The following is a 22247-nucleotide window of genomic DNA, read 5'->3' on the forward strand; positions in this document are numbered from 1 at the left end:
GAGCTGTGAGAGGACAGAGATGGAGAACGCACATTTAACTCTTTAACAGGAGATACGTTACGACTAACAGACGACTGCTGTCTACATGATGTCTTTGCAGCCCTTATGCTACATGTTACACAACTTTTCTTCATGCCAACAAGACTGAGGTGCCACATAGTCGACACATACAGCTGATTATGATGCATGTTTTACTATTGCTATGTTCACATCATCTGCTTGGCTTTATCACTGAAAGCCTGGAGATCCTCTGACGTGTGCATGGCTGATGTGAAGTATGATTAGTCCTACATGACATCAACAGCAGAGGCAATGAAAGCTTTGTTGTTAACAGGTTGTAGGTAAAGTCAAATGTCTACTTCTACACTTGTGTTGGGTAAAGTTCTTCTCACTGCAGCAGATTTATATCTGTGCTTTCACAGGGCGTGATGTGGAGCTCAGCGCTGAGGTGCAGGTCTCCTTGGAGACGGCATCCTGGCTGAAAGTATTATCATGCTTCCAAAACATTTCAGCTTTTATTTTGAAAGAAACAAGACTTGAAAACGAGTCTCCTTCTTCCTCTTTGTCTTTGTTCTTCAGAGGAGTGTCACCTGGACAAACTCAGGGCTGTTCTAGAGCCTTTCTTATTATTTGACTCCATAGAAATAAAACTGAATGGAATCAAACAAAAACTCCCAAACAGCTAAAACACTTTGCTTTATTCTCTTTTTTAACAAATACGTTGAAGTCCATCCACAACAACACAGCTGAGATCTCCTTTGTAATCAAGTGTTTCCATCCTTTGTACAGATCTGCATACAAAACAATCATTTACGTCCCACAGAAGTCTAGTTACACGTAACTATACAAGAACTGGTGAATGACAGAAACATGAGACACATGATCACAGGTGATAACAAAAAGAGAAAGAATTCATGTGTTAGTGATGTTTTTCAGCCCTGATGGCTCATGTTGGAGAAACAAGCTGAGGTACGTGGAAAGTTCACACACACAAGTGGGCGTGAGCGCACACACACAGAGAAACACAACTGAAGCATCTGTTTGCTGTTTCTGCTTTCATCATCTCTGCTGCTGTGGTTTCAAAGCTGTGCAGAAAGAATCTGAGGGATGATACAGAGGTGACCAAAGTTACAAACATCCAGCTGTGCTGCAAATGTTTGCAGAGCTCCAAACTCTTTGGCTTTCTGCAGAGCAAGTATGGAAGAAGCACCTGAGCTAACTTCAGTTTAGACGATATGAGGAAAAATGCTGCTTCCCAAAGTTTCCTACAAGTATCCAGTTTATATTTAGAGAAGCGAAGGCTCTTTATCCTGACAACTACTCCCTGGTGGATCCCTGTCCTGTGACAGCAGCAAAGACTGTGTATCAGTATCATCAAAGCCACTTCAATAACCAGTGTTTAAAGCTCTCTAGCAGATGGACTTCAGTGGCAGCAGCCTCTGTCTGCTGTGTACAGAAGGTTCTCTGATGAAGCACACAGCAGATGCTGCACTACAACAGCAGCAGCAGCTCAGCTTCAGTTTGCTTCGACGCCCTTTTTGACCTGTGAAACAGCAGAAAATGAAACATTTCAACACCCGTTTGTTAGCGTGAGCTATTCTGCTGTTTTTCATCATTTCACAGGTGAAATAAAATCACATTTACTTCCTGTAGGAGTGATCGTGTCCAGCCTGACTGAGACCATGTGCTCCATCCTGCACAGGTAATAAACCTCTGACATGAAGGGCTGTCAAGTAGTTTTAGACAAATGGGGGTAAAAGAGACGTTAAAAGCTTAAAGAGAAACTACATTTTCTAAGAACTGTCTGACGTTCACCTCTCACACAGTGGATACGATTCTGCCGCTGCAGGAATAATCTTTGTGGTTATGAAACTGTCCATGTGTTTGCAGAAAATGTCACATGTTCAAAGCCATCCCAGCACCTGGGGTTTGTATAAGTGCAGCTGCTGGTGGGGAGATAGTCTCACTCTTCTATATAAAGAGTCAGCAGGCAGCAGATCTTCATCTGTGATCTCCTCCATCATCACGTCTTCACTCTTCAGCAGCTATGGCTTCACTTCGTGCCCTTCTGGGAGTGGTGCTGTGCTCCTCATGGTTTCTGCTTCTGCCTCAGGCCGACTTTGATTTACAGAGTCATCCATAATATTTTTTATTTTTTATTTTACTGCCCATCTATTTTCATACAAATGTCTCCGTCTTATGAAAAAGGGGTGGAGCTTATCCAACGAGGACAGGCAGGGCCCCCCCAGACAGTTTAGCAGTCTATACAGGAGGCTGACCTTTGCAACATGTACTTCTATAATGACTTCACCATTTAGGTTATTTGGTTATGTTTCACCCTGGATTTTGTGTGATAATATTTATTTTGTCCACTGATTTAAAAACAACAAACTATATGAATATAAAACAGAGTGAACAACAAAACATCAGCTTTGGAAACTTTGATGTAAAATTCTGCAGTTGTTTTCTCAGATATAGCATAAATCAAACTAACATACATCAGTGTGTTATTAATGTGCACACACACACACACACACACACACACACACACACACACACACACACACACACACACACACACGTGTTACAATAAACAGCTCTTATGCTTCTGTATGATTCTCAGTGCTTTCCATTTGCGTGTCCACAGGTTGCTGTAAGTGGTGCTTGACTGCAGTTTGCTCTCATTTCAAGTGGTTTGCTGTCACAAAGCCAACAGGAAGTCCGGCCATGGTTGAGCCAACTGAAGATGGGTTGAAGGTGGCGTCCTCGTTTCCTCTGTGAGTGCGAGAGGACAGACAAAGCAAACACCGTTTGGACAGCATTAAAATATTTACACTGATGATTAATGTTGTGTCTTTGCACCTGTAGCGATACATGTTGGAAAATGGAGACTTTAGCCACCAAGACTGACGTGCCTGGAAACTTCCCTGTGAGTACGCCCACAAAGACAGGAAACAGTTTAGCCACCGCGGTTAATCCTCCATCATCATCATCCAGTATTTTTCACATCTTTTCTTCTGCTGTTTCCCTTGTTGTCAGTCACGGGGTTTGTGACTGAAATGCGTGTGGTCGACGGGAAGCCTGACGAGTACGGCCTGAATCATTCCATCAACACCGGACGGAGTGAAACCTTTGTTGAAAACAGATTATATGGTAACGTTGCATTTAGCTTCAGTAAACTGTGAAGTTACAGCAGCAGATTTACATCACGTGGCTTCACAGGAAGTAGTCTGGACCTCAGCGCTGAGGTTCAAGCAGCTCTGCTTGCAGACGGCATCCTTCCTGAAAATGTTCTTCATCTTCCTCAAACCAGAACTTTTACATTGGTGCTGAAGTTCTATATAAAAACAGCCTGAAATACAAAGTGATGTTGTGCACTGATTACCTCACACTTTCCATGTTTCCTTCTACAGAGGAGTGTCCGCCTGAGTGTTTTGTCTGATCTGTTGTTGATCGTCTCATTGACACTGCATGCAGATCTGACACCAGGGCTGGACTGGGACAAAAAATGGTCCCGGGCATTTTGACTGGAGACCGGCCCCCCAGGTATTAAAGGAAAAACCATAAAGCCTTTGAATGAAAACAAACGCTGTTGTCACAGTGATGGACGCTGTCTTGTTGGTATACATGCATCAGTCTAATAAACTTAAACCTGCACCATCCTCCCTGTCCTGGTATTCTAAACAGGAAGTAGACTGTTGGTCGAGTTAACCTCCTGAACATCTACAACACACGGTGGAAACCTGACATTAAGACAGAGACTAGAGGTGAGACATGATCATTGCTGATTACTGATGACAGATTTAGATATGTTTTCATAAACCTTTCATTTGCCACATCAATAAACAGCACGGCAGGGCAAAATATGTTTTCTAACATGGCAACCTTTAAAAAGTGAAAGGAGACAGAAAGACAGCTGAGAAAGAATCAAACGGACTTTTTGATGCATTTTACACACAGCACTGGTGCAGAATCTAGAAAATGTGGGAAACACTGGCATCATATGCAGTACTTACTTCTGAAGAAATTATGATGGGACCCTAAAAAATGACTATGTACAATAATGGATTTCTATACATTTTACATCAGATGAAAACGTTTGTTGTAAGATTCAGATAATTATTTATTAAAAGTGAGACATTTTAAATGAGAACAAGAAAGAAAAGTATGTCTTTGTGCCCCCCTCTCCCTGTTAATGCCCTACCTGCCCCCCTGGCAACACTTTGCTAGACCCGCCCCTGCACAGTTACCAGCTGTCAGCTACACAAAAAGGATCCTGGTGTTATTTGTCTCTCAGAAACAGTTCATAACTTCAACTCATTTTGGTTTTGTCATGTTTTGTTCTTTACATTGTCTTTCTTCTATATAATTGTTAAACATTTAATAAATATGTCTACAAAAAGATTTTAAAAATCAGACATTTCACACAGACACCCAAATGATTTCTGACTGATGAAGGGGGCTGAAGGTGCCCTGCTCTTGCCCAGCTTCTGCTGCTCTCTCCCTGCTCACTGTCAGCAGCTGGCAGCCTCGGTCCTGCCTGAGACTCTTCATCTATCAGTGCCAAAGAATATGGGAAATAGCAACGCACAACATGCACATTACAAAACAAGCACATGAATCAGCATTACATTCATTAGTGAAGTGCTGACGTTCGTTCCTAAACTTTGGGCCTTAATTAACATCACTGTGAACTAATGTTTGCTTTGCTTCTTAACCAGTGAAGCAGCGAGGGGCTTTCTGAGGTTCCTGCTCGTAAATGCCCAAAATGAGTCGAGTATTTCTCTGCAACTACAAACTCTGTTTTCATCAGAGGTGTAAATATTACAGCACTGTGTCAGAGTCACTGAGGCTGGAACACAGAAAAAGGAAGTAGATGTATTTATTTTTAGGCTTTATTGCCTGGAACCACTTTAAAAATACGCTTTGGGTCACAATTAACTGCAGAAAACCAGGAATCCACATATGAACATTATCTGTGCAGAGATTTATGCTTCTGAAGGTAAACAGTGAAAACTTGCAGCACTAAATGCACAGATAGCCAGGCGTTTCACATTTTGGGACCATCTGCCAGTTTTCATTTCTTAGGTATTGAAGAGCAGAAATGATTGAATTTTATTTACATGCTTAAAAATGTTTGCTTTTGAATATTATTTGAAGAATTACCCACACACTCAGGCACTGTGGGCCTGTTTCCCTTTGCACAACCGAGTGTTGGAAACGGGCCTTTTCTCTTTAAACTCTGAGGGGCTGTAACTTTGGCTTCTATTGGCAGATTTGCATGATTGACCCTCTTTTTAAAATAGTTTTAGCCAAGAGAATCAAGCTAACATCACTGTTTTTACGTCAGCTCACGTCACACGAGCTGTTTCAAGAAAAGTCCTCCTGTCACACAGCAATGCCTACATGAATCACACCACTCTGCTTAAATAATAATAATAATGTTTAGTGAAGCAGGTGAAGCAAAGGGCTGCTTTTAATAGGCTGGGAGACCCAGGTGTGCTGCTTTAGCTGCTGAGCCTCTCATGCTAGCCTCCATCTATAAGCTGGGATCACAGGAGCACTGCAGTCCTGACTAGATCAAGGATTGTTATTCATGCAGGTGACAAAAGTTTACATTCACAGAGTCATAGGATTGAGCCTGGTTTGAAAAGCAGCTGTTTAATGCAGCTGCTTAGAGTTCACACACAGTAGAAGAATCAGACTTGAGTCACATTTCAAACACTGGAAAAATACTCAGCAAGTAACAATGAAAACAGCACAGACTCAGTATATCCTGTTCAGTCCTGTGTTTGATATGAATGTGCTGTTCAGAGAGGATCTCGTGTCCTCTTTTACAAAGCCTTTGTTTCATGATGTTTGTGTATAAATGAATGTAGGTGTGTTTCTAAGTGTGAAGGAGCCCTGGGAGAAAAGACTGAAGCTTGTGCCAAAGAACAAACAGGAAAGAAAGATCAGCATTAATGAAGACGAGCACAGAAGGAGCCCAAGCACGTGTTGCTTTTTCAGATTTCTCTAAAAGTGTGTGTTCATTTGTTCCATCCTTCACAACAAACAACAGCTGACAGACACACATGCACTCTGTGTCACTTCACAGGGGCTGATGAAAGTGGACACAGTAAAGGGAGAGCTGGACCTGCTCTACACATCCTGCACTCTGTTAACAGACTTTATTCTGCAGCATCAACAGATAAAAATATATGAAGATATAGAAACGTTTAACATTGTGACTGTTCACATTAGTGAAGCTGTTACTTTGCTGCCAGGTGGGAAAAGAAGCCTAAAGCTGAGTCTGATTAAACATCTGCTGCACCAGAGAGTTTCATGGCCCTGCTTTATCCTGTGCTTGCTGACCACCTCGTCCTGAAACCTCTTCATCATCCTCACAGTTGTGTGAAGAAAGAGGGAAGCAGGTGGAAACCATCTGTGCTGCTGTGTTCACTTGTGTGTGTGCGTCTATGGTCATATCTAATGTGTACCTACAGACAAACACAAACACCTGGCATTGCACAAGAGTCTCTATGGAGCAACCTGCAGATGTCAGAGATGTGATTAGAGGGTAAAGTGGACTAGTGAGAGCATCTATGTTGTTGTTGTCTGCTGGGGGACAGCATCAGCTCCAGAGATGCATCAGGATCAGCAAACTAATCTGCAAGGCTGCAAGTGTCACTGAAGGAGTTTGAGTCAGTGAGGGACTCAAACTCACACAGCTGGTCAAGAAGGCTCAGCAGCTGCTGTATTTCCTGAGGAGGCTGAGGAAATTTGGTATGTTGGCCAAGATCCTCAGCAGGTTCTACAGCTGCACTGTGGAGAGCAGCCTGACAGCTGCATCACTGCATGGTACGGCAGCACTACTGCAAACCGCAAACGCCTGCAGAGAGTGATAACAACTGTGGAGAAGATCATCAGGACCCCGCTGCCCTCTCTGCAGAGCAGCTACCATCACAGAGTCCAGAGGAGAGACACACCTCTGACCTCGAGACGAAGGTTCAGAAGTGTGAAATGTAGAACATCCAGACTCAACAACTCCATCTTCCCCACTGCTATCAGACTCCTGAACAGCTGACCGACCTCAAACTGCAGTTTGCACATCAGGTCACTTTGCACACTAAGTTCATTTTGCACATTAAACTCCATGTACATCCATGTACATCGACATCTGCAGACCACACGTGTCTTCAGTTACTTATTTGTACTTATTTGCTTTTCTTTCCAAGCTCCTTCAACAACATCATTCATAGAACAGCTTCCAGCTTCTTTTGCTCGGCTACAGTTTGGCTGGATTTGCATTTAAAGATGCAACAAGACTAAAATGGTTAGGGTCAGGAGGTCAAAGGTCAGGGCTCCTGTGGGTCTGAGGGCGGCCTCACGCTGGAGAAGGATGAAGGAGTCTGACCTGAGCCAGTGTTTGACATGAACACATCAGCACTGCTGTCAGTGAGCCTAACGACAGCCGTTAGCATCATTTCAGTGTTTCAGTCATAAAAACACTTCCTGTCACTGTGGTGGTTACAGTGACATCATGCAGTTTGTGCTTTGACCTCCAGAGGGCGACAAATCAGCACAGACAGAGAGCTCCATTCAAACTTTGCTGCCATCAGGAATAATTCTTCAAATATAATCATCAGTGTTTGAGCAGTTATGATATCAGGGACAATCTAGACATGTGTGACAATACTGAACATGTCACATGACACAGCTCAAACATCATGTGATCCACTCTCAGTCTGCACTTTCATTCATGACTTCAACAGGTTGAAATGAGCTTTGAAGAAACATCAGTGAAATAAATCTTTCATGGATTCATGTGAGCAGCAGATGAACTTTGTACCAACAACATCTTCAATAACAGAGTCTGAATGAAGCTCAGGTGTTGATGCTGCTCACTGATTGGACGCTTGCTTTCAGCTCTGCTCTCAGTCTTTACTGCACAGGTGAAGGTAGAAAGTGTGACTGGATCTATAGACTGGAAACAGAGAAACATGCTGAACATTTGAAGCTTTGCAGCAGAAATGTTCATGTTACAAATACAGCAGAGCTGATCTGGGATCAGTGTGTTCACACCTGCAGCTACAACAAGGTTTCATGTCTCCACACGTCAGCATGTGAACTTTACTCTGACTCAGTCTGAGCAGTCAGACGGCATATTTTTAAAGTTAACACATCAGCACACACAGAGCTGAGCCCCTCCCACCTGTGCTGAGTTTCAGGTGGAGTCCCGCCTCCTTCCAGGAAGCAGCTCACCTGTGTGTCCGTGTTTAGTGTCCAGGTGTGGAGTGGAGCTTGTTGTTGGTGTGTGAAGAAACTGTAAGTTTGCTTTGTTTCCTCCTTTAACAGTTTGTCTTTAGGAACTTTACTGTTTGTTCAGCTCGTGTTTGATTTCTTCACACAACAAACTGTGTGTGTTTGTATTTCCGGTCTCTCCATTAAAGTCAGTGTGTAATGTTTCCTGGCTAACATCAGCTGTGTGCAGCTTAGTTCAGCACAAATCTGCCGCTCCATAGTTCACGGTAACGGACTCACAGCTGGACCAACGAGGCCGAGTGTGTCCGCCACTCTGAGCTACGTTCGTGTTTGTGTACTTGTAGTTTGTACTTTGAGTTCACTCAGAGCCCACAGAGGACGCAGCGTACGTGATGACGTCACAGCCCTTTACCTCCTTTACTGTCACTGTGATTAATATTTACACACGAGACACCTGCAGAGCTCTGACGCTAAGCTAGCACACAGCTGCTAACACTAAGCTAACACTAAGCTAACGCTAAGCTAGCCAAGAACCCAGAGTGAATTAAAGCTGAGTAAACACTGACCCCAGACCAGCACCGTGATAAAGTGAGCTGCTGCTGCTGAACTTGAACAGGTAACAAAGTGATGAGCAGTCAGGCTGCAGGTTTCTACCTGTTCATGTTTCTACAGTAGAATCACTTTGAAGTGTCTTTGTGCTGTTTCATCTTTGATTTGTGTTCATAAACACTCAGAGAAACATCACGTGACCTCATCAGGATCTGTGTTGGTGTGTGGGGCTGTACCTCAGCTTTATGTTGTTACATGCTCATTTGTTCATTTTAACATCAAAGTAATGTTATGAGGAGTAATGAAGTAACGTACTCCATTACTTTTAATTAAAGTGTTCTGTGTAATATGTGTAATAATGACTGTTTTGAGTAATGACCAACACTGATCACAACAAAGAGGAAATGCCTCCAACATGCACAAACATTTGAGCCACAACATGCAGTTAATGTGCACAAATGTCTTTGATATGCTGCTCAGTGATGGTGGTGACTGTCAGAGCAGAGCTACTGAGAATCAATAAGTAATATCAATGATGGGATCAGAATCACTAAATTCTTCTCATCCCTGTCAGTATCATACATGTGCTGTATAATGTGATAAATGTAGAGGTGCTGGCTGTTCTCTCACTCTGCTGTTTAGCTGTAAAGGACGCCTCCCTGCCTTTGTCTCATTCATGACCTTTAATAGTCTCTTCTAACATGCAGAGATCTGTATGATCTGTTTCATAGAGTCTAACCAGCCTGTACAGGTAACAACAACAGTCACTGCATCACTGACACACAAACGTCATCTCTGTCAATAACAACATTCATACATGGAATAAAAACACATCAGTGGATCATTGCTGGAGCTGATGTTTGTGCTCCTGGTGCAAAGGCTCTCAGTTTCCTCCTTGAAATAACATCAGTGGTGGGTCAGCGACATGCTTTCTTTCCCTCTCAGGTTTAAATATCTGGGACTCTCCACCGTTTGGTTTTAGAGCTGAAGAAGCTTCTCAGATGAAACGTCTTCCAGAAACTTAAAGACGTCTCTTTTCTCTCCAAGCTCCTTAGATCACATGACCTGGATGACTGAACCTACAGACATATTGACCTGGTTTCATGGTCACATGACAGGTCAGAGGTCAGCGACTGTAACTCAGTTCCTCCTGTTAATGTGAACTCACTGAGTGTTTGTGGTTTACCTCTCAGACTGACTGAAGATGATGATGGAGGAAGAGGAGGACAGAGCAGAGTCTGCAGGGTCCAGCTGTCCGTCTGTGAGGAGTGACCGGTCCAAAGGTCATAATCCAAACTTCAGTGGTGAACCTGGAGCAACGAGGTCAGAGAGCTGAACTCACTGAGTAACAGAAATAATTCTGCACTGACATTATAATCAGTGTTGACTCTGGTTGATTGTCTGACTGTGTTTGTGAGCTGAGAGGAAATGAAAATGAGTTTGTAACAAAAATCAGTTTTGTCCAGTTTTCCTGTAAAAAGCTGAACTCTAATCTAAGAGGATGTTACTGACAGGAAACAGCTGCATTATCTGCAGTCTGTGTGATCACAGCTGCTTCAATCATGTTTGTGTCTGCAGAGGTCAGAGGTCACAGTCTGCAGGGTCCAGCTGTCCGTCTGTGAGGAGCGACTGGTCCAAAGGTGGAAATCCACACTTCAGTGGTGAACCTGGAGCAACGAGGTCAGAGAGCTGTGATGACTCCTTTACATGTTTGTGTTTCCTGGATAAATATGACCTGAAACATCCTCAGATTGTTACAAAGATTCATTAAAAAGAAAAGAATGAAAGAGAAAAGATCCAAATGTTCGACTTGGTCATTTGCTGTTTGAGGACAGTGATGCTCATATCTGTGGGGAAAGTGTGACCTGAGTGGGTTCATGTTTGTCTTTAAAGAACAGAGCTGCTCTGATTCTCTTTGTGTCTGATCTGTTAAACAGTCTGAGAGGTCACACAGAGACCCAGCAGCTAAAGCCTGGATCATACTGGCTGCTGTTACTCCATCAGGACAACACTGAACCACAGTGGTGTGGATGTAGTGGATAAATCCCACCATACTGATGCTCAGAGTTAACCACAGGGAACAAAACCAGATGTTACCTTCAGATTGTGACCTTTGGAGTGGACGATGCAGATTTCAATAGAGAATAAATGTTGTTGTTTTTCAGCTGTGAAGAAAGAATCTAATTTTCTGAACTTAAGAATTTATGATGCTGGAAACAACATGGAGACTATAACACAACATTTCCACTGTGTTCATAGAATGAATGTAAAACTGTCAGACATTCATTAAATATGCAAAATGTCTACAGAAGCATCAGAGGGTCAGACGTGAAGCACTCAGTGATTTTGATCAAATGACTCATCAGTTATTGATCTGTACTACACTGATCTACCACGTTAGTAAAGCTGGTGTTCTGGTGGTGGAGGGAGACTCGGATCATGTTCTGGTTTTGGAGCAGTGATCTGCTGATGGTTCAGTTTGATGAGCTTCTTCAAAATCATCCCTGACATCACCACTGAAAGGACGTCCATGAAAACAGACTGAAAATTACTGATATGTTCACAATCTGAGAGTTTAAAACTTGACAGACTTGATTCAGATGAAGTTATTTGAGCAGAAACTCCTGGATCTTTATCCTGTGTGGATCTAATCCTTCATGGTTCCTCCACAGAGTGGAGCAGCAGAGCTCAGAGGTTCCCAGTGGTCAGTCTGCCCAGCAGCATCAAACACAGCTGGACTCCATATTTATGGTCTGTACATGTACAACAACTACTGTTACATCTGTTCTGTTCACAGTCATCTCCATGCTGCTCTTTGTAGACCAGTGGATCGTCAGTGTGTCCAACATGGATCTGATGTTTGGCTCCATGATTTCAGTCTGATTGGCTCATTCATAAATATTCTGTTCCAGCTGCTGGAGGACAACATCATCACTTTTGTGAAGAACGAGCTGAAGAAGATCCAGAAGGTTCTGAGTCCAGATTACCCAGAATGCTTTGAGAGTCAGAGGAGCAGCAGCAGAGAGGCATTTGTGAAGATCACAGTGGACTTCCTGAGGAGAATGAAGCAGGAGGAGCTGGCTGACCGTCTGCAGAGCAGTAAGAGGATTTATCTAAAGATTTAAGCTGCTGGATAAATGAACATTTTCCAGAGATGGAAGATGGAGCAACATGTTTTAAAGATTAGTTCTTTTTGGAATTGAGTGTTTATTTTTCTTCTCATTCAGAACTTCCAGCTGCTGTTTGTCATCGTAACCTTAAATCCACCCTGAAGAAGAAGTTCCAGTGTGTGTTTGAGGGCATCGCTAAAGCAGGAAACCCAACCCTCCTGAATCAGATCTACACAGAGCTCTACATCACAGAGGGAGGGACTGCAGAGGTCAATGATGAACATGAGGTCAGACAGATTGAAACAGCATCCAGGAAACCAGACAGACCAGAAACAACAATCAGACAAGAAGACATCTTTAAAGCCTCACCTGGAAGAGATGAACCAATCAGAACAGTGCTGACAAAGGGAGTGGCTGGCATTGGGAAAACAGTCTTAACACAGAAATACAGCCTGGACTGGGCTGAAGACAAAGCCAACCAGGACATCCAGTTCATATTTCCATTCACTTTCAGAGAGCTGAATGTGCTGAAAGAGGAAAAGTTCAGCTTGGTGGGACTTGTTCATCACTTCTTTACTGAAACCAAAGAAGCAGGAATCTGCAGCTTTGAAGACTTCCAGGTTGTGTTCATCTTTGATGGTCTGGATGAGTGTCGACTTCCTCTGGACTTCCACAAAACTACAATCCTAACTGACCCTAGAAAGTCCACCTCAGTGGATGTGCTGCTGATAAACCTCATCAGGGGGAAACTGCTTCCCTCTGCTCGCCTCTGGATAACCACACGACCTGCAGCAGCCAATCAGATCCCTCCTGACTGTGTTGGCATGGTGACAGAGGTCAGAGGGTTCACTGACCCACAGAAGGAGGAGTACTACAGGAAGAGATTCAGAGATAAGAAGCAGGCCAGCAGGATCATCTCCCACATCAAGACATCACGAAGCCTCCACATCATGTGCCACATCCCAGTCTTCTGCTGGATCACTGCTACAGTTCTGGAGGATGTGCTGGAAACCAGAGAGGGAGGACAGCTGCCCAAGACCCTGACTGAGATGTACATCCACTTCCTGGTGGTTCAGGCCAAAGTGAAGAAGGTCAAGTATGATGGAGGAGCTGAGACAGATCCACACTGGAGTCCAGAGAGCAGGAAGATGATGGAGTCTCTGGGAAAACTGGCCTTTGATCAGCTGCAGAAAGGAAACCTGATCTTCTATGAATCAGACCTGACAGAGTGTGGCATCGATATCAGAGCAGCCTCAGTGTACTCAGGAGTGTTCACACAGATCTTTAAAGAGGAGAGCGGACTGTACCAGGACAAGGTGTTCTGCTTCATCCATCTGAGTGTTCAGGAGTTTCTGGCTGCTCTTCATGTCCATCTGACCTTCATCAACTCTGGACTCAATCTGCTGGAACAACAACAAACAACCTCCAAGAAATCTAAATTATTTAACAAACCAAACCTACAATCTCTCCACCAGAGTGCTGTGGACAAGGCCTTACAGAGTCCAAATGGACACCTGGACTTGTTCCTCCGCTTCCTCCTGGGTCTTTCACTGAAGACTAATCAGAGTCTCCTACGAGGTCTGCTGACACAGACAGGAAGCAGCTCACTGACCAATAAGAAAACAGTCCAGTACATCAAGGAGAAGCTCAGTAAGAATCTGTCTGCAGAGAAAAGCATCAATCTGTTCCACTGTCTGAATGAACTGAATGATCGTTCTCTAGTGGAGGAGATCCAACAGTCCCTGAGATCAGGAAGTCTCTCCACTGATAAACTGTCTCCTGCTCAGTGGTCAGCTCTGGTCTTCATCTTACTGTCATCAGAAGAAGATCTGGATGTGTTTGACCTGCAGAAATACTCTGCTTCAGAGGAGGCTCTTCTGAGGCTGCTGCCAGTGGTCAAAGCCTCCAACAAAGCTCTGTAAGTACATATGTGATCATAGCTTTAGCTTTTAAATGTTTATTCTAGTTAACACAGATCAGGTGGAACAACTCAAATAACATATCAAAAATATTAAGTGGTCATCGGTACTCAGTTTGTTCAATACTGAATACAATGGAGCACAAATTGTCCACGTTTCTGAAATATTTCTGGGTGTAACTGTCACCAAAGTGCAATTTAGACCTGGCCTGTGGTTGTTATCTAAGTGATAATCATCAATTCTACTAAAACAAATACAAAATAAAGAAGTTTGACACATTTTGTTGATATCAAAAGCACACTGAACAATTCAGTGTTGTTTTACTGCTGTTCTCTCTTCACTTCTTCTCCTCTGATTCTCTCCACATGTTGCTCTGCATCAGTGCTCAGTTTCCTGACAAAACAAGATGAAATATTGCTAAATATAATAGTATCTCATTACGCTTCAACATACGTGTTTTATTTTTGTAATTGTTTATCTGTTATTTTTCAGACTGAGTCACTGTGACCTGTCAGAGAGAAGCTGTGAAGCTCTGGCCTCAGGTCTCAGCTCTCAGACCTCTAATCTGAGACAGCTGGACCTGAGTAACATCAACCTGAAGGATTCAGGCGTGAAGCTTCTGTCTGAAGGACTGAAGAGTCCACGCTGTACACTGGAAACTCTCAGGTGAGATCAAGCATTTTTCTTTCATCAACTGACAGAATTAGCAGATTAATAATAAGGCAGTCCTCTAATAAGAGGAGAAGTGGAGGTGTTTTGAAGGGCAACGTACTCTTATGTTAACAAGACAGTAAGTAGTTCCTGGGAACTGCTTCCTTTGTTATTGTCTAAGTAGAAACATGATGGTGAAACAGTGATGAGTTTGCAGAGGTGAATCCACACAACACAACAATGCTGTTGTGTGCTGAAAGCAGACTTCTCACAGATTCTGAGGCTGCAGGTTTCATCACTGTCCAACCAAAATTCACTGAACCAGCAGTAAATGAACGTCCAAAACTACACTTCATGTTTAAAAAAACAGATGATCAGGGGGATTTGTGTTTACATCTTTTTTGTGTGATCTGTTCACCTGCTGTTTCAGCTGTTTGGTGGTTGTTGAGATGGTTTTGTGAACTTTTAGCTGAGATTCTGACGTTTCTGTAGATACCACACATGTCTAATTACTTTGTATAGCATGAATGGCCATAACGAGGTTTTTAACAGTAAGAAAAGTTGTAAAACTTCAGAAAATATAGTTAAAAGTCCAAAACCTTCCACGTCTGGTGGCTTGTGGTAAGGAGCAGATCAAACGAGTAAAGAATTACGTTATAATTATAAATGGCTTCAACAGCACATTCAGGTCTGTGAGACTCATTCAGACACTGAGCCGTGGCTCTGTGCTACATGCACATATTTCTGCATCTCTGCCATTCAGACACACTTTATATATAGTTTATTTTATGTAGGATTCAATACTGAACTGTACATTTAGTCTTTTTAAAGGCAGCAAGTTTTATTCAGTGTTTTCATAAAAGCCTTATTTCTATCCATTTACTGCTATTAGGAAGAACACGTGAGGTTTAAGACCTGGACCAGTTTGAAACCTTTTGTCCTCCACAATGGAAAATGGGTGGAAATAAAAATGGGTCTCACTTTAGCCAGCTCCTAATTTTCTCAGTTCTACTCTCAGCGTCTCCTGTATATCTCCTGTATAAATGTTGCACTCAGCTTTGTGGTCTCCAATATCACTGAAATGCAGCCAGATGCTGCTCATTTTGCCTTTTCACTCTTTCCTGACACGCTTGCATTTCAGTACAGCTCCCATTTCTCTGTGTACTGGTCTCTACCACTACCCTTGCTGTCTATGGGACATGTCCTCTTTCACATAATGGTATGATCCCAGTCTGTCTCTGAAAGTGTTTGGCCACATGGTTTGCTCATCAGAATAAAACCTCAGCCGTGCTCACATTGATTATCAGCAAGCCTGAAAATTCATCAATATTTGACATATGAAATTATCTCAAGGGCTGGATTTGGCCCACGGGCCATATGTTTGACACCCCTGGTTTACACAGTTTGGTATTCAATGTACAAGTGAGTTAGCTCTCAGCTAACTAGCAGACAAGCTAACTGCTGGGACTGCGTCTTTCTAACAAGAGCGTCAGACACTCAGACTGGTTTCCTTTGTGGATGATGATGTGTTCTCACACTGATCCTTCATGCTGATGCTGCCATCCACCCACTGCTCCTGGATTCCTCATCATCATCTCCATCAGCCCTCACAATACTCCACCTTCTTCAGCTTCATGTTCAGCAGCCTGGATGGACAGTAATTCTTTCCATGGGTTATGGTGGGACATTGAGAGCTGAAGTCAAACAGCAGTGAGAATGAAAGACTGATTCATTTCTATTTAGTCTTGTGATGTGCAGCTTTGTTCAGAGCATTAAGGCCCAGCAAAGATTACTGAGGTCACAGAGTCCTGATGAAACCTGTGTGCTTATAGAAACTGAGACCAGATGAACCAGAATAGAAGGACATTAAAATGAAGTGTCAGCTACACAAAGGCAAAGCTATTCAGTTGTTGCTGTGAGTTATTTAAATGGAGGATGGAGTCAGACTTTAAGCTGCTGGACTCAGTCACTATATCCTGTTGTCCTCATAGAACCTGGACACACAGACTCACCTGTGACACAGTGACACACAGTGTGGGCTACACACACATTAGAAAGTGGATCAGTCACACTTGTGCAATCATTTGTTGTGCTGGGAAACCATGAACACTTTGAATCACATTAATGGCTTTGTTACAGCAACATTCAATCATGAGTTCAAAAGTAGTGCATTGTGTACTTATTTTAATAGTACTGCAGTATGAGAAGTGCAACATTCAGTGTGCAGAAACAGATCAGGTGCTTTCTAACAGCAGTGTTCCCTTTAACACAGCAGCAGTTCAAATATTTCTGTCAGTCTGAGCTGAAACATGAATCTAATCAAATATCAAATCAAAGTTCTTTGCCTCTGCCAGGACGTTAACATTTGATCTAGTTTTTTACAAAGTTCCCTCAGCGTCCAGAGCCACCAACATACCTTTGATCAACAGCAAGTGAACATTTATAAATGTGTGTTTGCAGAACAGGAAGCAGCAGAACTATTGTTCTGTTATCAGGCAGCAGCACAAACGCTCATCAGCTCATTTACTGTGCAGGACTTTGAGTGTGTGAAGTGTGTGTTTGTGCTGGATTTCCTTTGGAGAATCTCAGTCAGAAACCAGACAAAGAAAAACTCTTTCAACAGTCCAGGTTGAGTTGACAACATGAACTGCATTTATCTTCCTCTGACTGACATGTTCTTCCTCCTCTGCACCGAGCCAGCTGCTAAGACTCACAAGCTCATTGACATTTTCTGATGATAAAGAAACTCTCTTCTTCTGCACAATATGAGCAGCAACAGAGAAGAAGCTTTCACAGGTACAGATGTTGCAGCTGTGGCCAAGTACATGTGCTGCATGTTGGAGCAGCACTCTAATGGACAGGCCTCTGTACTGATGGTGGGCTCTGCTCTGTATCCACCACACTGTTCTCAGCTGAGTCTTCCTCCTGTTCACACTCTGATGAATCACCAACAGGGCCAACTTCTTCTCTGGTGGCTCGGATGTTGTTGCTTCCACAGGTTTCCCTCCAACAACCCTCTGTTCCTTCAGTAAGTTCAGTAAGATCTGGGTAAACACTTGAGCTCCTTGAATCTGGCTCCAGCAGCAGTTTTCACATATACAATGTTGGCATTTTGCTTGCGTGTCTCCAGGTCTGTTCTGAATGTAGACTTGAATTTGACCACGTAGGCGGGGTCATCATCTGAGCTCTCCATCACCTGAGAGAGATGACAAAACACAGAATCACAGAGCATGAAACCAACGTTTCTCCTCCCAGAAGTTCAGTCACAGACCTGCAACAGAAACAAGAAGATTCAAATGACACAGAGCTTTCATTTACTTATATCCACAAACATGTCCTCTACATATTCATGCTGTATTTACACACACATACAGAGGCTGTTTGTCTCTCACACACCGACAGGACACTGAGAAATACATCATGTTAAATATACCTGCAGGCTTACAGCTGTGCGCTTTGTCCCTGTCAGCTGTGATCGCCATGGCAACCTTGGTGTTGTGGGCGATGCAGGGACGTGTTCAAAGGCAGACGTCTGGCAGCAGCATCATATTTGATGCACTATCTGTACTGAGTGTGCTGACTTTATTTCAAATGTCCCACTGCTGTGCAACATGAATCACATGTTCTGCACGTTTCTGTAACTCCCAGGTAACCATGGTTACACAGCCACGCCCAGTAGTCTCCAGAGAGACCAACAGCAGGTTCATGTTGTAACACCGTGGCTTTCGTAGTCTCTCCTTTTTCTACAGCTCATGTGTTCTTCTTGTGATGCTGCGTCTTGAGGCTCATACATGCCGTCATTTGTTGATCCTAAGAACGTTCCTCAGACCGACTTCTTCAACAACAGATAACTTTAGTTGTATCAACACTGCCTCCTGGAACAGTTTAAAATGAACATGTCAAAGATCTGTACCTGTCTCCATGTTTCTGTCCCCGCCCCTTTCTTTCTGTCCTGGGTCATGTGAGCGCTGCAGTAGTATTAGGCCCACCCTCAATGCTCCCATTGGCTGAGACGCATAATGACGCCCATTTCAAGCCAGCACTGATCAACATCCCTCCTGTGACCCATGGCTGTTATATTCAGAGCCAGTGAGCACTTTCACAATAATCATGATTTTAAAAACTGTGATTAAAATAATTGCTGACGTTAATCAGTTAATGAGTTAACGAGATAATAACAGGTTAAGTTGCCCTAATAATTAGACTTTGGTGACAAACTGATGTGATCTCCATGTTTCCTTTGTTGGACTGTGGGCGAGTGTCAGAACTGAATGTACTGAGTAACATGTAGAGTTTAAACATGTGTCAGTTCCAGTTTTAGAGCTCTAAAGTGCAGCTATCATGTTAGGAATATGTTAGGAATAGACAGGAACACTGAGCACACTGAGGTCAGATCTTTATTTTACCACTCGCTGCATTCTTGATGTTCATGAATTCAGCAGGTTCATGATTGTCTGCAGCATTAATCTCATATTTCCATTAAAGTGTTGAATTTGACTGTTTGATGTTCTTTATGATCTCTGGCACCAGTTCATCTGTAGGCTGAGCTCAGTCCATCCATTTAGTGAAATGATGTTTAAAGGTCTCCTTGTTCTGTGAGCGTGCACTGATCCTGAAGCAGAAAGCCTGGGTTAACAGAGAAATGATCATCACTGTGATGATGCTCATCATCTCTGACTGGGATTTGAGGTTTTGTCAAAGCAGCAAAGAAAGCCTGGCTATGTTGGACTGGGTGTGGAAGCAGCTCCCAGTTTGAGTTCAGGAGACAGACACCCTCTCTACTTTGAAGATCAGCTTCAAACTTTCCTTTTTGATAAAACTTATAGTTCGAGCTGGATCAGGTGACCCTGAACCATCCCTTAGTTATGCTGCTATAGGCTCAGGCTGTTGGTGGACTTCCCATGATGCTCTGCATTCTTCTCCCCTCTTTTCACTCCTGATGCTTTTATATGTCACTACTGCGTGTCCTTAACTTTTGTCTCTCTGTTTTGTTCTTGTCTCTCTGAGCTCATCTCTTCTCTTTCCCCTCACCCTGCAACCAGTCATGGTAGATGCTCCTCCTGGAGCCTGTTTTCACTGGGAGGATCTTTGTGTCAAAGGGAGTTCTTCTTCCCACCATCACCAAGTGCTGCTCACAGTGGAGGCGGTCACCTTACACTGTTAAACAGCTTCAGATGACTGTTGTTGTCTGTTGGGTATTGTCACTTATAAATAAAGTTACAATGGATGGATAGATGTTATTGTGACAAAGAGAAAACAACTGTTGACAGATAGATTGTTGTTTTGTGTGTTTGCAGTCTGTCAGGATGTCTGATCACAGAGGAAGGCTGTACTTCTCTGGCCTCCGCTCTGAGCTCCAACCCCTCCCATCTGAGAGAGCTGGACCTGAGCTACAATCATCCAGGTCACTCAGGAATGAAGCTGCTGTCGGCTGGACTGAAGGATCCAGGCTGGAGACTGGACACTCTCAGGTATGGAGAGAAAATCTGATAGAGGAGGAAGAGCTGGAAACATTTCCCGTGTCTTTCACTCACTTCCTGTTTGTTTCCTGCAGATGAGACATGAACAATCACACATGCAGGAATATTTTCAGGGTCAGACACACTAGTCTAGCTGGATAGTTCATGGATATTTATGTAGGGGTCCCCAAGGAGTCTGTTTGCAGGAACATTTAGGTCACAGGTGTACCTGATATAGATACCAGTGTACCTAATAAAGTGTCAGCTAACATTTGGAAATGGAAGCTTAAATAATGACAAACTGTACATTCACAGCTGAAGTCACAATAAATTTGTTCTCAAGTGCACATTTTTCTGTTATTGTTCTCAAACAACAGAATGAGAATGAAATATTGATTCTAACAGGGCCCATAAACAGCATTAGCTTAGCAGCATGAGCTTATCAGTTTCCATCATGGTCACACAAATCCTTAGCAGAGAAAAGTGGCCTACTTAGCAATAGCTGCTCAAGTTGTATAAAGAAAGGGAAAACAGTATTAGCATTAGCTGCTAATGGCAGCTTACTTAGCATAAACTCTTCACATTTTATAATGCAAGGGAAAGGAGTCACTCATGGAAGCCTATTTAGCATTAACGTCTCACATCATTATAACACAAGGGAAAAGGGTATTAGCGTTAGCTACTAATGCTTATTCACCTCAAATTAGCTTTAGCTGCTAATGGTAGCCTACTTAGCATTAACTCCTCACTAATATAATGCTAATTCACATCAAATTAGCATTAGCTGCTCATATTGTTATAAGGAAAGAGAAAACGGTATTAGCATTAGCTACTAATAATTATTCAGCCCTAATTAGAATAAGCCTCTAAAAGCAGCCTACTTAGCATTAACTAACTCACATCGTTGTTACCCAACGGAAAAGAGTATTAGTATTAGCTACTATCATTTTTAATAAGTAAGAGAAAACAGTGTTAGCATTATTGAATAATGCTAATTCACACTAAATTAGAATTAGCTATTTAAAAGAGCGTACTTAGAATTAGCCGCTCACATTGTTAAAAAGTAAGGGGAAACGGTATTAGTATTAGCACATAATGCTAATTCACGTCAAAGTAGCATTAGTTAATAATGGCAGCCTACTTAGCATTAACTGCTCACTAATATAATGCTAATTCACATCAAATTAGAATTAGCTGCTCACATTGTTAAAAGGGAAGGGAAAACAATATTAGCATTAGCTGCTAATAATTATTCACCTAATTAGAGTTAGCCCCTAATGGAAGCCTAGTTAGCATTAACTCCTGACATAGTTATAATGCAGGGGAAAAGGGTTACCATTATCAGATAATGCTAATTTACATCAAATTAACAATTGTTAATAATGGTAGACTTCGTATCATTAGCTGCTGTCGTTCTTACAAAGCAAAGGAAAACAATATGAGCATTAGCTGCTAATGCTTTTTCATCTAAAATTAGCATTAGCCACTAATGGCAGCCTACTTAGCATTAACTCCTCACTAATATAATGCTAATTCACGTCAAATTAGCATTAGCTGCTAGCATCAGCCTACCTAGCACTAGTTGTTCACATTGTTAAAAGGGAAGAGAAAACGATATTAGCATTAGCTACTAATAATTATTCACCCCTAATTAGAATTAGCCGCTAATGGCAGTATACTTAGCATTAACTCCTCACATTGTTATAATGTAAGGGAAAAGAATTAGCATTATCTAATAATGTTGACCTTGGCCCACTGGAAAAGTTCAGAACTAAAGATTTAGGAGTGTTTCTCGATAGCTCTTTCTCATTTGAGAAACAAATGAACTCTGTTATTAAAACCAGCTGTAAGGTTTATATTGTTGATTGATGCTTAGAAATATTTACTCATATATGCTTAGAGTTGTATAATCGATTGCATAATGATAGAGGTTTGATCCTTAGTAGTCTGTAAAGACTCTGTATGCCTTCCAGAGTGCTCTGGCATGCACACACCACTTGGGGCCATGAGAGAGGTCGTACCCTCTCTTACTGATTTATGGTGTAGGACAGAGGTCTCAAACTCAATTTAGCTGGGGGCCGCTGCAGGCAGAGTCTGGGTGAGGCTGGGCCGCATTAGGTTTTCCACAAGAAAGACATGGTTAAAAAATTCCAATCTTCTCAAATCTCTTTATTTTTATTTTTTAACACAAAATATGAAAAATAAATAAACAAATTAAGAATTAATAAGAAAATAAATCAATCTGTAATACATAAATAAAATAATAATAAGATATTTTTAGTCAGTGAACTTGTGTGTTTTTTTCAGTCTTCTAT

At 42.4% G+C, this 22247-nt stretch overlaps 1 protein-coding gene and 2 long non-coding RNA genes across 3 annotated transcripts; 2 read left to right on the forward strand and 1 right to left on the reverse strand.

The window, feature by feature from the left end:
• Positions 1-1398: 1398 nt before the first annotated feature.
• LOC145424935 (uncharacterized) lies at positions 1399-7221 on the reverse strand. The gene is made up of 2 exons (XR_013905737.1): positions 2916-7221; positions 1399-2775 (listed from the first exon to the last, which is right to left on the reverse strand). It is a non-coding gene; the product is annotated as an uncharacterized LOC145424935 (long non-coding RNA).
• A 1584-nt stretch (positions 7222-8805) lies between these two features.
• On the forward strand, positions 8806-10587 carry LOC145424842 (uncharacterized). Its single transcript, XR_013905727.1, has 2 exons — positions 8806-10116; positions 10372-10587. It is a non-coding gene; the product is annotated as an uncharacterized LOC145424842 (long non-coding RNA).
• A 505-nt stretch (positions 10588-11092) lies between these two features.
• Positions 11093-20244, forward strand: LOC145422860 (uncharacterized). The gene is made up of 3 exons (XM_080294741.1): positions 11093-11121; positions 14315-14488; positions 19771-20244. Exons 1-3 carry the CDS (start codon positions 11093-11095, stop codon positions 19961-19963), a joined length of 396 nt encoding a protein of 131 aa, XP_080150867.1. The 3' UTR covers positions 19964-20244.
• The last annotated feature ends 2003 nt before the right edge of the window (positions 20245-22247 follow it).

The sequence above is a fragment of the Astatotilapia calliptera genome, chromosome 3 (genome assembly GCF_964374335.1).
Source record: "Astatotilapia calliptera chromosome 3, fAstCal68.1, whole genome shotgun sequence".
Lineage (NCBI taxonomy): Eukaryota > Metazoa > Chordata > Actinopteri > Cichliformes > Cichlidae > Astatotilapia > Astatotilapia calliptera.

Excerpts from the sequence above, each read along its gene's own strand:
- LOC145422860 (XM_080294741.1), top strand. The coding sequence starts at position 11,093 with ATGTCTACAGAAGCATCAGAGGGTCAGAC. Across the intron at positions 11,122-14,314 it reads GAAGCATCAGAGGGTCAGAC|ACTGAGTCACTGTGACCTGT; the intron begins GTGAAGCACTCA and ends GTTATTTTTCAG. Across the intron at positions 14,489-19,770 it reads TGTACACTGGAAACTCTCAG|TCTGTCAGGATGTCTGATCA; the intron begins GTGAGATCAAGC and ends GTGTGTTTGCAG.